The 14,086-nt window shown below is 36.1% G+C and overlaps 1 protein-coding gene across 1 annotated transcript in view; it reads right to left on the reverse strand.

The window, feature by feature from the left end:
- The window catches only part of LOC139968625 (uncharacterized), a 29,487-nt gene that overhangs the window by 7,133 nt on the left and 8,268 nt on the right, over positions 1 to 14,086 (reverse strand). The window contains exons 2-3 of the mRNA XM_071972814.1: positions 4,794 to 4,882; positions 3,566 to 3,667 (exon numbers count right to left, since the gene is read on the reverse strand). Coding sequence (XP_071828915.1) covers positions 3,566 to 3,667; positions 4,794 to 4,882 — 191 coding nt within the window. The remainder of the gene's footprint in view (positions 1 to 3,565; positions 3,668 to 4,793; positions 4,883 to 14,086) is intronic.

Here is a 14,086-nt window from a genome sequence, read left to right on the forward strand (position 1 = left end):
TTCTGAGTTGATGTTAATAGTTTTTTTCTTTGCTTTTTCAGGAGTAAAATGATCCCGTAACTAATTAAGGTTCATCAGCTTAATTAATCAAGTTTGATTGGAGATCATGCAAAAATAGTTAGTGAAAAAAATGTTAATATTTTTCCTATACGTTTATTTTCTATATTTCTTAATTGTTATTATTATTATTATGATTATTATTATTATTATGATTATTATGTTTTGCAAGTGATTAACGCAGAAACCGTTGAATATAAAATGGTCCCTATATATGCTTGCAAAATACAGTCCTATATTCGAGTGTATAAGATGTGTCGCTATTATTTTTTCTTTTTCTCTCCACACCGTGATGTACCTAACCATTTATTTGAATCATGTTTTCAAGGTGTGCATGAACTCCCGTATAATCATATGCTTAATCTCTTTATCGCCCAAGTCGAGTAACACATTTGGCACCTTCTTTTCTTTTGCAAGCCTGAAGATCTTTCTCCAATGATAAACTCGTGACTGATTTTGACTCAGTTTTTATATTCCCCTTTTCTTCTCTCTGCTTTAATTTGTGTTCATTCTTTCTATTCTTTTCTTTTCTTTCTTTCTTAGCTCATTAAATTTTCAGCTTCTCGGCCCCGCTCTCTTTACGCAAACTCCATTACGCCAGAAGAGATACGGGTGAGTGCGCGCCTTGTGCGCGTTACGATTATCACATTAGCAACACCCTGAAAACTTAATTAAGCTCGTTTGTACCGACCACCTGGGACGACTCGCAAGGTGGCAAAAAAACAGACTCACCGAACGGAAGAGAAATATCTTTCTTTATAGTCCAATACACGTCAAAGTAAAAACAGAATAACATTTAAATGGTTTGATACTCATGTGGCATAGTACGTCTATCACTTTATGGATGACCCCTTAATTAACATTTTGTTACATTTTGTAGCAGTTTAGGAAGTTTGTTAGTCTTCAAAGAGATATTAGACGATAATTTCTTTCTCATGGCAATATCCAAAGCGAAATTCTCTCTCTTAGTAAACAAATGCAGGTTAAAGAAGTGTCCAGATGTACTTTTTATACAATTGACTTATCACCACAGAACGATTGACTGAATTATATAAAATAACAGAGTTTAATGTCATGAATCTTTAATTCTACAGGGTACATGCCATTGGCTGCACTGAGCTAATACTCTACATCTGTCACGTGTCAGAAAAGAAAAAAAGCTCGAGTTAGGAACCAAATGAGATTTGTACCAACATGAAACAGAACCATTCTGTGCCGTCGACATCAGCAATACACTGAGCTTATATTTTGTTTATATATATATATATATATATATATATACATATATATGTACATCAGATATATATATATATATATATCTGATGTACATATATATGTATATATATACATATATATATATATATCTGATGTACATATATATATATATATATCTGATATACATATATATGTATATATATATATATATATATATCTGATGTACATATATATGTATATATAGCTTCGTCCTTGTTCGTCTTTGTTTTTTGTAACTTATTTATTTATATAAATGTTTATTTATGTTTTATTTAAAGCTGCTTTAAAGACTCATTTATTTAAGAAATCGTTTTTATAATTGTTTTGTTGTTCAGCGCCATTGAGTGTTTTTACAGTAATGTGCGCTTTACCAAGTGTTTCCACCTTAACCTTAACCTTAACCTTATTTATAAATGAATGTGTAGCAAGTGGTATAATACATTTCTGGTGTATATTATATACATATATACACACACACATATATATAGAGATATATATATAGCTATATATTTACATATACATAAACATATATATATATATATAGAGATATATATATATATATAAATATAAATATAAAATACATTTACATATGTATATATAGACATATATATGTATTAAGCACAAACCAAGCTCCTATGAATCATGGTTAGTTTTAGTGACGCCAGACAAACCGGCATTACGTGTCTTTAATTGACTATCTATGATCAATTTAAATTATAACTTTGGACATCTGACTTCGGTTTTACATGGCGCGAAATATTTCCCGCGAAAGTAACGGCTAAGTTTGATAACGTGCAATTAATTTAATCTAAACGCTAGGCGTCATCTTGTGAAATTAGCACGTTCTCCTGAATATAAAGCCAATAAAAGACGTAAATATTTAAAACCGAATCAAGAAGATGCGAAAAGGTCATTTCACCTAAATCTCCTAGGAGTTCAAATTGTTAATGGTTTTGATAATATTGCTCTGCAAGGACAACACAACTTTTAAATGGATTGTGTGTAAAGTGGCCTTGACACTTAACACGCTTCGTTAACACTAACCAACCAAAATATCGCAATATTTTGACAGTTTCAAACAGTTTATCATGCATTCGCCCACAATTTGTATTTTCACATTAGTTTCTATTTTCACTAATATCATCATTCCTGAAAGTTCCATAATTTCTTTTGCGAAGATGAAAACATCTTCTATAAGCATCTTCCCGAGAAAAAAAAAACAATAGCCACGAAGGAACAATAAGTTACGTTTCGTTAAATACGTTGTATTGATTTATCACAAACCACCCTTTTTATGGGCCATCTTCGTGTCAAGACCGCTGCAAAGTATTGTATTTATTAAAGATTACATAATTACAGTCGCCTTTCCCTATTACATGCAGACCCCTGCTGAAAACCCCACACTGAAAGAACGCATGCATATGCCTTCACCCTTGCTCTTCTCTCCTCTACATCGCGAACAGAGGGAGTAACACCCAATATATGAACAGCGGTAAGTAATTCTCAGTTGCATGTCCGTAAGATCGTTGGAGACTCGAAATTCGTCTAACGGACTCCGGAAAGTTTACACAGCAGATTGTCAATAATCTACACATATCCAATTTAAACGTTTAGTTTGAATACAAAGTGATCGATAAACGTTAAATAACGAGTTAGCGTGCGTGTAACAATCAACGTAAGCCATAACGTAGGCGTCTATGCGGCGTCGTCCACGCAACCATGTAATCAGTAAAGCGTTTGCGACATGGAACTCTACGATCATCGATATAAGACAATCCGTGCAGGATTGAGGTATTTTACGATTCGTGAGGAATGAATCTGTATTCTTGATAGTTGTAAAATTTGTGAGGCGAATTGCTGTATATATGTTGAACGTTGCGCATCAGATAAGTTATTCCTATATGAGGTCTTGAGTCCCCGTATTGTGGATTTCTTTTGGCGGAATTTTAATATGAACGCATGTAACAAGAGGGGTATATAGTACTTGAGTCTTATAAGGTTAAACCCTTACGTTAATACGGATGTCTTAATCGAGCCACGAATAACGTAAGGAAATTTCTACGATACATCTAAGGGTAGTTACCACTTGACTGAAAACGCTTCTCTGATTGGTTACTTTCAAAGCGATTTGGCTGTTTCATCTGTAACGATATTTCATTTCATCCAATACCCCTACCACCCCCCCCCCCTCACGCACACACACCCTGCTGACCATAACCTTACACCAAGTAATACTGAAGAAGTGACAACGTACCTGTACTCTTGCTTCTGTGAGATTTATTCTCATCGCTAGATCCTCTCGTGTAAAGACATCAGGGTAATGTGTCTTGCAGAATGCATTCTCTAGTTCCTCCAACTACGACGTAAACAAATAACAGAAGGAATTTGTAGAGAAACAAACCACACAACCAGAGGTCATCGCAACACCTTGTTTCAATATATATATATATATATATATATATATATATATATATATATATATATATATATATATATATATATGTTTTAATAATGATCTAACAAACACATTTCTGGTATCATTGGTTTTCGCAATTTTAATTATGATAGTTTCATACATATTACTGTTGTTGTTGTTGCTTTATTTGTTGGTAATTAAAGACTGTAGTAACCAAACCAAGTCATTGGCCTGACTGAGAATAATATTTTGATTCGTGGTCAATGATGACGTCATACTTTTAGTATAAAGTCTTTCTCCGATTCGTCCAGATAGACATTCGTTAAAGGTTATGTTACCAACGAAGACAAGAGCCTATATATGGTTCCTTTAGTTGCTTACGTATGAGTTAGACCGCCATAATTGGCAGTACAGGACGCTGTACTCATGTAGCAGACCACACCGTCCTAGAGTCCTGTTACTTTCTGCTATACTACGTGTATGTGGTTAACTGTTACTTTCTGCAATACTACGTGCAAGTGGTTACCTGTTACTTTCTGCTATACTACGTGTATGTGGTTAACTGTTACTTTCTGCAATACTACGTGCAAGTGGTTACCTGTTACTTTCTGCTATACTACGTGTATGTGGTTACCTGTTACTTTCTGCTATACTACGTGTATGTGGTTACCTGTTACTTTCTGCTATACTACGTGTATGTGGTTAACTGTTACTTTCTGCAATACTACGTGCAAGTGGTTACCTGTTACTTTCTGCTATACTACGTGTATGTGGTTAACTGTTACTTTCTGCAATACTACGTGCAAGTGGTTACCTGTTACTTTCTGCTATACTACGTGTATGTGGTTAACTGTTACTTTCTGCAATACTACGTGCATGTGGTTACCTGTTACTTTCTGCTATACTACGTGTATGTGGTTACCTGTTCCTTTCTGCTATACTACGTGTATGTGGTTACCTGTTACTTTCTGCTATACTAGGTGCATGTGGTTACCTGTTACTTTCTGCTATACTACGTGTATGTGGTTACCTGTTACTTTCTGCTATACTACGTGTATGTGGTTACCTGTTTTACAGTGAAGGTGGTTCTATTCCGCCGTTGCTTTCTTCTAACAAACGCCTCTTCAGAATCTATTCCAATATGAAGATCATGATCTGCCAAGTAGAAATGAAAAATATTGTCAGGGAATAGAACATAACGTATATATCATCTCGAAAACTGAGGGTTGATCGATTAATTAATTTTGACTGATGAAAGAAGAACCTATTCTTAGCATCCGACTGATATTTGCAGGCAACTTCAACATATTGCATTTCGAGGTTATTGAGAATTGAAATTGCCACAGTTTGTACCCTAAGTGTACTTGAAGTTAAAGGAATAACGAAGGCAGGGATCAAAGACAATTCATATTATTCAGTAACCTCAAAACTCTGAATATGAAATTTTCAGCGTATCACGTAATCAATGGCGTCTTACTGTGAATAGTGGAGAGGCCTTATTTTCAAAGCAAGCGTATTCAGTCATACAGGAAGCGGTTAACTTAAAAACCGAATGTTAACAGGTTTAAGTCAGTCGTCCCAACAATGCATGAACTCACTATAGCCAGGGATTGTAATGTTCGAACACGGAAAACCACGATAGTTTCTCCACAGTGTAACTGCAACCTACATCAACGCACATGTACCTGTGCGTGGAACGTGAGTTTACTAGCACTGCATTGCGTTTAAAAGTATAATTCGATTAATTCAAACGCAACAGAGGTTCCATCAGTATGGTAATTTTAATCGTTTAAGCCGCTCGGAATAAATGCTGCGTTATGAACATTCGAAACATTTTGTTGTCATGGTTACTAATATCTAAACGGATATGGTACACATCTGTATTAGGTTCCTCAGATTTAAAGTATGAATTTATGAGGAATTCTCAGAAGGTATTTCTTTCTTTGTCAACACCTATACTAGCGTAATAAGTTAATTTTTTTCATAATTTCTCCTAAATATAAATAACTTTACAAAGATCTTTTTATCATAAACAAATTATCAGTTGTTCTATTGTATACTGCATGAAAGCTAATGCATAGACAAATATTGCTTTATTGCATAAAATTGTGCAGTTATTTAAGATCAATTATATTAACAATATAAAAGGACATTTGCATTAAACCATGTCTGTACATATAGTAACTACCATAACGTCATAGCCATTACGTCATCGCCATTAAGTCATAGTAACGAGTGTTTCAAACTCATTTACTGAGATGATTGATAGGTACTTGAGATGCATTACCTGTCGTAAAACGTTAATATACACCGACTGCTGTATATATATATATATATGTTATATATATATATATATGTTATATATATATATATATGTATGTTATATATATGTTATATATATATATATATATATATATATGTATGTTATATATATATATATATATGTTATATGTATATATATATATATATATATATACTCAGTACAGATGTGTACCATATCCGTTTAGATATTAGTATATATATATCATATATATAATATATGTAATGAAAAGAGAGTTTCGACGGTATAGATCTGTGCGATGATATTATTATTATGCAATTATCTCAGAGACAGTCATTCATATGGGAGGAACGGTGAGTTACCCTCTGAAATTTATTGCTTGCAAGCTCCAACTCTCTCTCTCTCTGTATCTCTCTCTCCCTCACTCACTCTTTTCTCCATAATTCCTTTTCTTGAGTTCATAACTGTTCCGACGAAACCATGTGGAAAGTGTCGCCTTCATTCGAGTGATCCTTCAAAGTCATTAGCCAATCCCAAGTGTGATCTTATTTTCTCGAAGACTTCGGGCAGAAATTAGCCTCTTGAAAATTTTTAATCCAATTTACCTTAGCCCTTATCGTTTCAGCGTAAAATATTTCATTTTAAGTTACATTCAAGAGCCCGAAGATATGAAAAACAGGCAGTTTATAACTAGCTTGTCGGGTACTAAATTAACAGGGTTTGTTTACACACCTTTTAGGGAGGGGTTTTGTAAATCAAATTAAAAGAGAACAACACACTTGAGGGGGAAATTAATGTCTTGTCGAAGCTAATGTCTGTGGCAGTATGTGGTTAGTCTTCTCAAATCAGACGTAAACCAGCTAGTAAATGAGGGCCAAAGTGGAGACGAATTGAGCGGGGGGAAATGATAAAAATGGAAAAGGAGACAAAAAATCGTGGAAATTAAACCTATCAAAAAACTATCAGAAAAAAGAGGGGGAGAAACCTTATGAGATTAGAGCAATTTTTACTCAATGATTTGTTTTAATATGTCGTGTGCAAAAGATTTTTCTAAATTTAAAAGATACTAATTGTTTCGATTCAGATTAAAACAAAATAGTTTTGGTTGTCATCGTTGACAAAAGTTGTCGAATTTTAAAGTTTTATTTATACTTTGATAAGATAATGAGTTATAAAAACAGTTTAGCGACAACATGTCTGAGACAGCGTCACAGCATGCATCGCAATAAAATGACTAAATTTATTGACGATATTAATAAAATGACTAAATTTATTGACGGTATATACCCAATTTTCTGACGACAGTGTTGTCTTTGGTAGATAGAATTATAGATAGATAGACAGAATTATAGATAGAATTATAGATAGATAGATAGAATTATAGATAGATAGATAGAATTATAGATAGATAGATAGAATTATAGATAGATAGAATTATAGATAGATAGAATTATAGGTAGATAGAATTATAGATAGAATTATAGATAGAATTATAGATAGAATTATAGATAGATAGATAGATAGATAGATAGATAGATAGATAGATAGATAGATAGATAGATAGATAGATAGATAGATAGATAGATAGATAGATAGATAGATAGATAGATAGATAGATAGATAGATAGATAGATAGATAGATAGATAGATAGATAGATAGATAGATAGATAGATAGATAGATAGATAGATAGATAGATAGATAGATAGATAGATAGATAGATAGATAGATAGATAGATAGATAGATAGATAGATAGATAGATAGATAGATAGATAGATAGATAGATAGATAGATAGATAGATAGATAGATAGATAGATAGATAGATAGATAGATAGATAGATAGATAGATAGATAGATAGATAGATAGATAGATAGATAGATAGATAGATAGATAGATAGATAGATAGATAGATAGATAGATAGATAGATAGATAGATAGATAGATAGATAGATAGATAGATAGATAGATAGATAGATAGATAGATAGATAGATAGATAGATAGATAGATAGATAGATAGATAGATAGATAGATAGATAGATAGATAGATAGATAGATAGATAGATAGATAGATAGATAGATAGATAGATAGATAGATACTCTCAGTGCAAAACAAAGCGACAGAAAGAGAAGGCACTTCAAGATAAATTTGGCACATTAACATTTACATAACATAAACATATACATTTACATAACATAAACATATACATAACTTAAAGTGGTCCTGCCATGCCATCCAAAATATTTGAGTTAGATGAAAAATATACAGAAGCTCAAAATTTTAAGAATTTACAAACAAACTGTTGCAGTGGCGTCGCCAAGGGGGGCCAGGGGGGCACGTGCCCCCCTGGAAAACCTAGTGCCCCCCGAGTGCCCCCCCCCCCATCTGAGATTTGGGTTGGTAAAAAAATATAGCCTACATATATTTTGTTATATTTAACTCCCATCATCTGAGTTGGTTTTTCATAAGGACAAAGAAGCACAGTAATTCGTATTTTCTTCAAATGAGCTGCGAAAAAATGAAAAAGTTTATCCTTGAACGTCGGGTATCGAAGTCGTAACCCGCGCCATCACAACAGGTGTCGATATTTACATTGAATGTGTCAGTGCTCACGCCATACCAGCGGATATACACGTCCGCTTCGCGAGCTACATGACTGTGAGAAGGGAGGGTACTGCAATATGTTGCCTTGGTCTGAGATTGACAGGTTAGGAGCTGACGAAATGTGAGAATGTGAGGGTCCGCAGGCACCATACTTGCCTATATTTGTGGACCCATATATTAACCCTGTTGTGTAGGGGGTGCAGAGGTCATTTGAGGTCAGATGCTTGTAGGAACAAATGGCGAATGTTCACACCTGCATACTGAGCCATACTCGATGTGTGATCAAACTTTGGATTGCATGGTGAGATCCCTGATAGGAGCCAATAACGATGCTGGAACCTGTTACATTTTAATAGATAATGGGCGAAAACGAGAAGGACAAGAAAGGAGTCGGGGGTCATGCACACATTAATTCAACAAATGTAGGTTCTATTGATATAGGGTTAGGCATAATATCGACAGCATGTGGTTCATATCCTCTGCAAAATTCTGCGCCTTGTTAAAATCATTACCTCAAAAATAGCAATTTCTGGAGATATCTTCAGATCGAATTTAGCATCAAATGTGGCAGCATTTTGCATCTAGCCCATCCTCCGTATGCGAAAATTTTCCAAAGGGGAGGGGGGCAGTGGCGGCGGAACCGGGGGGCTTGGGGGCTCAGCCCCCCCAATGAAAAAGTTGAGGGGGCAAATGCATGATAAGCCCTCCCAATATTTACCAAGGCTCCGAAACGTGCATCTGCCCATTTTTCAATGCATACTTGTCCGATGCACACGTATACTATATAGGTGTAATAATTTTAGTAAATGCTGGGGGGATCGACCCTCGGCCCGTCCCCTGGCTATAGACCACATTGTCACCCCAACCGCGTCTTCACGCCCCGTGAAAAGTGGAAGCTGTGAGTGTGAGTACCGGTAAGCGCAACACAACTTCGTCTTAGGCCAATGACTTGCTTCATTTCAGCCAGTTCTCCAACATCCCCTTACTACACTCAAAAACGTCTTTGCGAGTACACTACGAGTAATAGCTACTCTCTTAAAACACCATCGAATATACAAATTACAACGTTTTTACAGACTTTTACGTGCAATCTGAGAAATTGCAGGCTTGAGACCCATATTTTAGGGCTAGGTATTCGCAGCATAAAACACTCGGGAAGTGCCGTTTCCGGCCATCTGGGGGTTTGAAAAACCCAAAATTTTATTGAACGCTCCGCGCCAACCGATGGTGGCGCTCCGCTTAGATAGTCTCTACACATTAGCCCCCCCCCCCAATAATTTTCCCGTTCCGCCGCGCCTGGAGGGGGCACCCCCTCCCCTTAGACCCCTCCCCCAGGACGCCGATCCGTATCCACCTAAGTGCCCCCCATCAAATGCTGGTGCCCCCCTGTGCCCCCCCAGACTGAAAAGTCTGGTGACGCCACTGAACTGTTGACTAGTCTAGGTTTCGAACTAGTGTCAATGCCCTGGGTCACTGACTGGGCCATAACCAGCACGTAGGACCGCGATTTTTTTTTTCCAAACAGGTTTGCAATTATCTGTAAATAGTCGCTCATGATTGGTCGGAAAAGTTACGTCATCATCATTGAAACCTTCACTTCGAGGTTACCAAAATCCATTCAGAGATATTTCCCTCCTAAATATACGGTGTTTATTCAATAGTTTCCTCTATATATGATTTAGCCCAATGGAGGAGATACATATAATTCAACAGAAAAGTTGAATTGTTCAACTTGATTATTTGATTATTCGCGTATACGATTTTCCAAATTTTAGACGTAGGAAAATTCAGACTAACTAGAGTCCTAATCTATAGTCGCGCAATTCACTCACGTACTGTACCGATTCAAACTATTGCTGCTGTCATGTTTTGCGTATATTCATTCGGGACTCGTGAACTAACGTGGTGAAGTTAATTTCACGAAACGAATTCCTATTTCAATAGAACGGCTCACGAATTTTGGATATCGTAAACACGAACCCAACGGAATGTAGCGTATGTATCATAAGTAAGGTTAACATGTGTTCCAAGCATTTAAAAGTGAAGTTAGGCCGTTTGGAAGGAAACCCCGTAACTAGGCTTAACTTAGTGTCACAGGTCAATCAACAACAAATATCATTTTTTTCAGCTTAAGCACCACGCATGTTTCAGTGACGTCAATAAACCCATTCATGCTTTGACATTTTAAGACCTGTGGACCTTATCGTTCTTCTGATTCAGTGTATGTCTTCAAACTTCCAAGCAATGGTCATTAATGATGCTGTCGTCACGAGCAATCTGATTGGTTGAAAACTCCGTAATTGCAAACCTGTTTGGGAAAAACATCTTCGCGGCCGGGGGGGGGGGCAGTGTCACCACCACTGGGTGGGCATTGGTATAACCGCCCCCCCCCCCTCTACCCTTCCAATTCAAAACCTATTTTGGGTTCCATGACCTATGTCTCTGTTAGGAGTGCTCTTCAGGCAGCGTTTCACTTTGCATGTCACGTGACGTAGACCTACGTCTATTCTTTAAAGTACTAACTGAGCTAAGTCTGAATCAGAATCGTCTTTAAACTTCACAATCAATTCAGAAATAAATGTTCTATGAATAAATTAAGAGGGTATAGACTATCACTCAACAGTCTGTTTGATATTCCTATACAAAAACCTGGTATCAATTTCAGAAATTCTTAAATGGACAGCATTGATTCTACCATTCGTTATACTCTTTAGTTAAAAAGCTAACGCTGTCTGCTTATATTCTTTAGCATGTAATAATTCTATTTGCTGTTACTTTATGTTTGTGGTACCTTCAATTTTAGCATACACTACCGTTTTATACATGCAAGAAGAGAGTTACCATATAGGCCTCGACGTATTTTTCACCTACTGCCCCAATTATCAACATCCGTTAATACATATGTGTTTATGAATCGGTCATATACAAAGTACACCGAACCCAGACAATTATCATTATTAAATTTTACTGTCTATGAAAAAATAAAGCCTCGCAAAATTATTAATGCTAAATGTCTCTTAACAGTTTCACTACGGGTTGCAACTTGTCATCATCGAAAATATGATTTTATTACATTTTTTTTTATCTTTAAATCGAGGCTCTTAAGCCATATAATTGGCGAGAATCCTGTCTTATTTTGCCACTCTCCTTCTGTAAACAACACTCGCTAATGCGCAAACAAAACGGTTAATTTCCTCGGTGTTATCTATCGTATCAAAAAATGAAGACAACTCATTCAATTTTATGATCAAGAGAAGAAGAAGGGAAAAAAAGTCAATTATAAACTCCAATTGTTAGATCGTCTTAAAGAACCGCCAAGTGCAATTTATTTCCAACCACTGCGTGAAATTAGACGTTAATATCTTTACGGTTCATTTGTAATTGTACGCCTAGAAAAGAAATAAGTTAAAAATGGCGGTAAAAGACTCTCTAAACACAAGGCCCGTCGCTTGATTACGCCTCCAAACACACAACACTATTACCTCGACTCATCCCTCTGTCCTTGATGTTTTTTTTCTTAAAACCTCTGGCGAAAAGTCCATTGCGACTCGGAGACAAAAAAAAAAGAAGAAAATTCCATTTACCAAATTAGATTTAGTTCAAAAACTCAGCAGGGAAAGAATAATTGAGTGCGGGACACAGAACTAAGAAATGGATGGTTGGCTGGGGTGGGAATTAGCATCTAGAAGTTGCACCGCATAGAACAGTTTGAATATTTTAAGCGCCTCTTCACGCTTGGCTTGCTCCACTCCGGCGAAGAAGTAGAGAGAAAGCTCCTTCCAAGCCGTCACAAAACAGTCTAAAATTGCCTCCAATGGATGATCACCGAAAATTGAATTATTAATGACGAAATGTTTGGATATAAAAGTACGCCGTGAAATTAGTTATAAATTAGTTTGGACTTGGCGAGTGTTAACGGAATGATTGTGTTATCTTAGAGAGACAACAAAAAAAGAAGACAAAACAGACAATGAAATTAGTAGATTCATCAACATCACATCTCTCTATGTCAATTCTTTTGTCAGTGACGTAATAATAAACTTATGGACATTTTGCACGGTTTAAAGAAACCTGACAACCTGATTAAACTTAACGAATGAGAAACACAATACGATGTGACTAGCTCGTAAATTGTTATCATGCCTGCAAGTTTTATTATTCTTGTTAAAAAAAATATATATTAAACATTAGTCTCGAATGGTATAGATAAGTTATAAAGCTCGTAGTCAATTTTCTTTTTGGGTATGGACACGTGAACATAAAATATTTATGCCAAACCGCTGGATCTGAGAAGCTAGATATGAGATATGTCAACCTGTATAAAAATACGGTTTGGCGATAAGAATCTTACACGTGACGTGTAGCTTTGCACTGCCGGTATTTAACACCAACGGTAACCACTTATTTTAGATACATAAAAGACTTCATGGTATATAGGGGGGAGGGGGGTGGGGGGATCGCTAACAGACTTGCGTAACTTCGAAAACAGCTACTATTAACGTAGACATGAGCAGAGCATACCCAGAGCGAGGTGTGGTGGCGGGGGGTAGGGTGGGGTTCGTGGGATGGCCGAAAAGGTCCTGTTTTCATTAATCGATTAATGGTCCAATTAATTAACCAGACACTATCGGTTTACAATGAAACATAAAGGAATAACCTGTTAACATGTAAACAGTCAACATTTAGCCGGTTAACCCCAATTTTTAACGAGAGAGAATGGTTTTTATTTTACTACTTTGATTCTATTCCTCCCTCTTTCCACCCACATCCACATTTTCGCTTGCAAACACATCCATAGGAAATGTTTCTATTTGTGAAGGACATATACGAAGTGAGTGTGTTGTTTATATTTGTTTATATCTGTTGTTGATATTTTGTTTATATTTTTGAAGGACATATATACGCAGTGACTGTGTTGCTATTGTTCATGGAAATCCACTTTCCATCTGATCTACCCATAACTTTACGCCTAACTGCGAGAATAAGATCACGTGACTCAAAAACCTGTTTTGAATACTTTAATCACGCCAAGGTGACGAAGGGGCAGGGTCTTCCAGTATATCTATGAATATTAACATATGCCTATTCCAAACTCGGTGATATGAACAACTGTACATGAATTCTTTGAAGAGAGAGAGCGAAAGAGATCGAGTTAGTGAGGCTCATATGATATCACGGGCAGGCGGTGGATCAGAAAGTTTGAAATTATACCCTTCCATACCCTGTAAATTAAAACATAACTGTCAGATGTCAACAACGACTTTAAAGACAAAACAAGTCATCGACTGAACTTAATTAAGGACGGAATAAGCAAACCCCATCCATTAACTTCACCTTATATTATAGAGAACGCCGCAATGAACATAACTTCCCCAACACTACTGTAGCATACGCAAATGAGGGTTGGGGGGGGATGTTTACATCATCATAATCGTTAGTCGGTGTTTAAACCGTTCTGACAGGAATAATTATA

This window comes from Apostichopus japonicus, chromosome 6, assembly GCF_037975245.1.
Source record: "Apostichopus japonicus isolate 1M-3 chromosome 6, ASM3797524v1, whole genome shotgun sequence".
In the NCBI taxonomy this organism is placed as follows: domain Eukaryota; kingdom Metazoa; phylum Echinodermata; class Holothuroidea; order Aspidochirotida; family Stichopodidae; genus Apostichopus; species Apostichopus japonicus.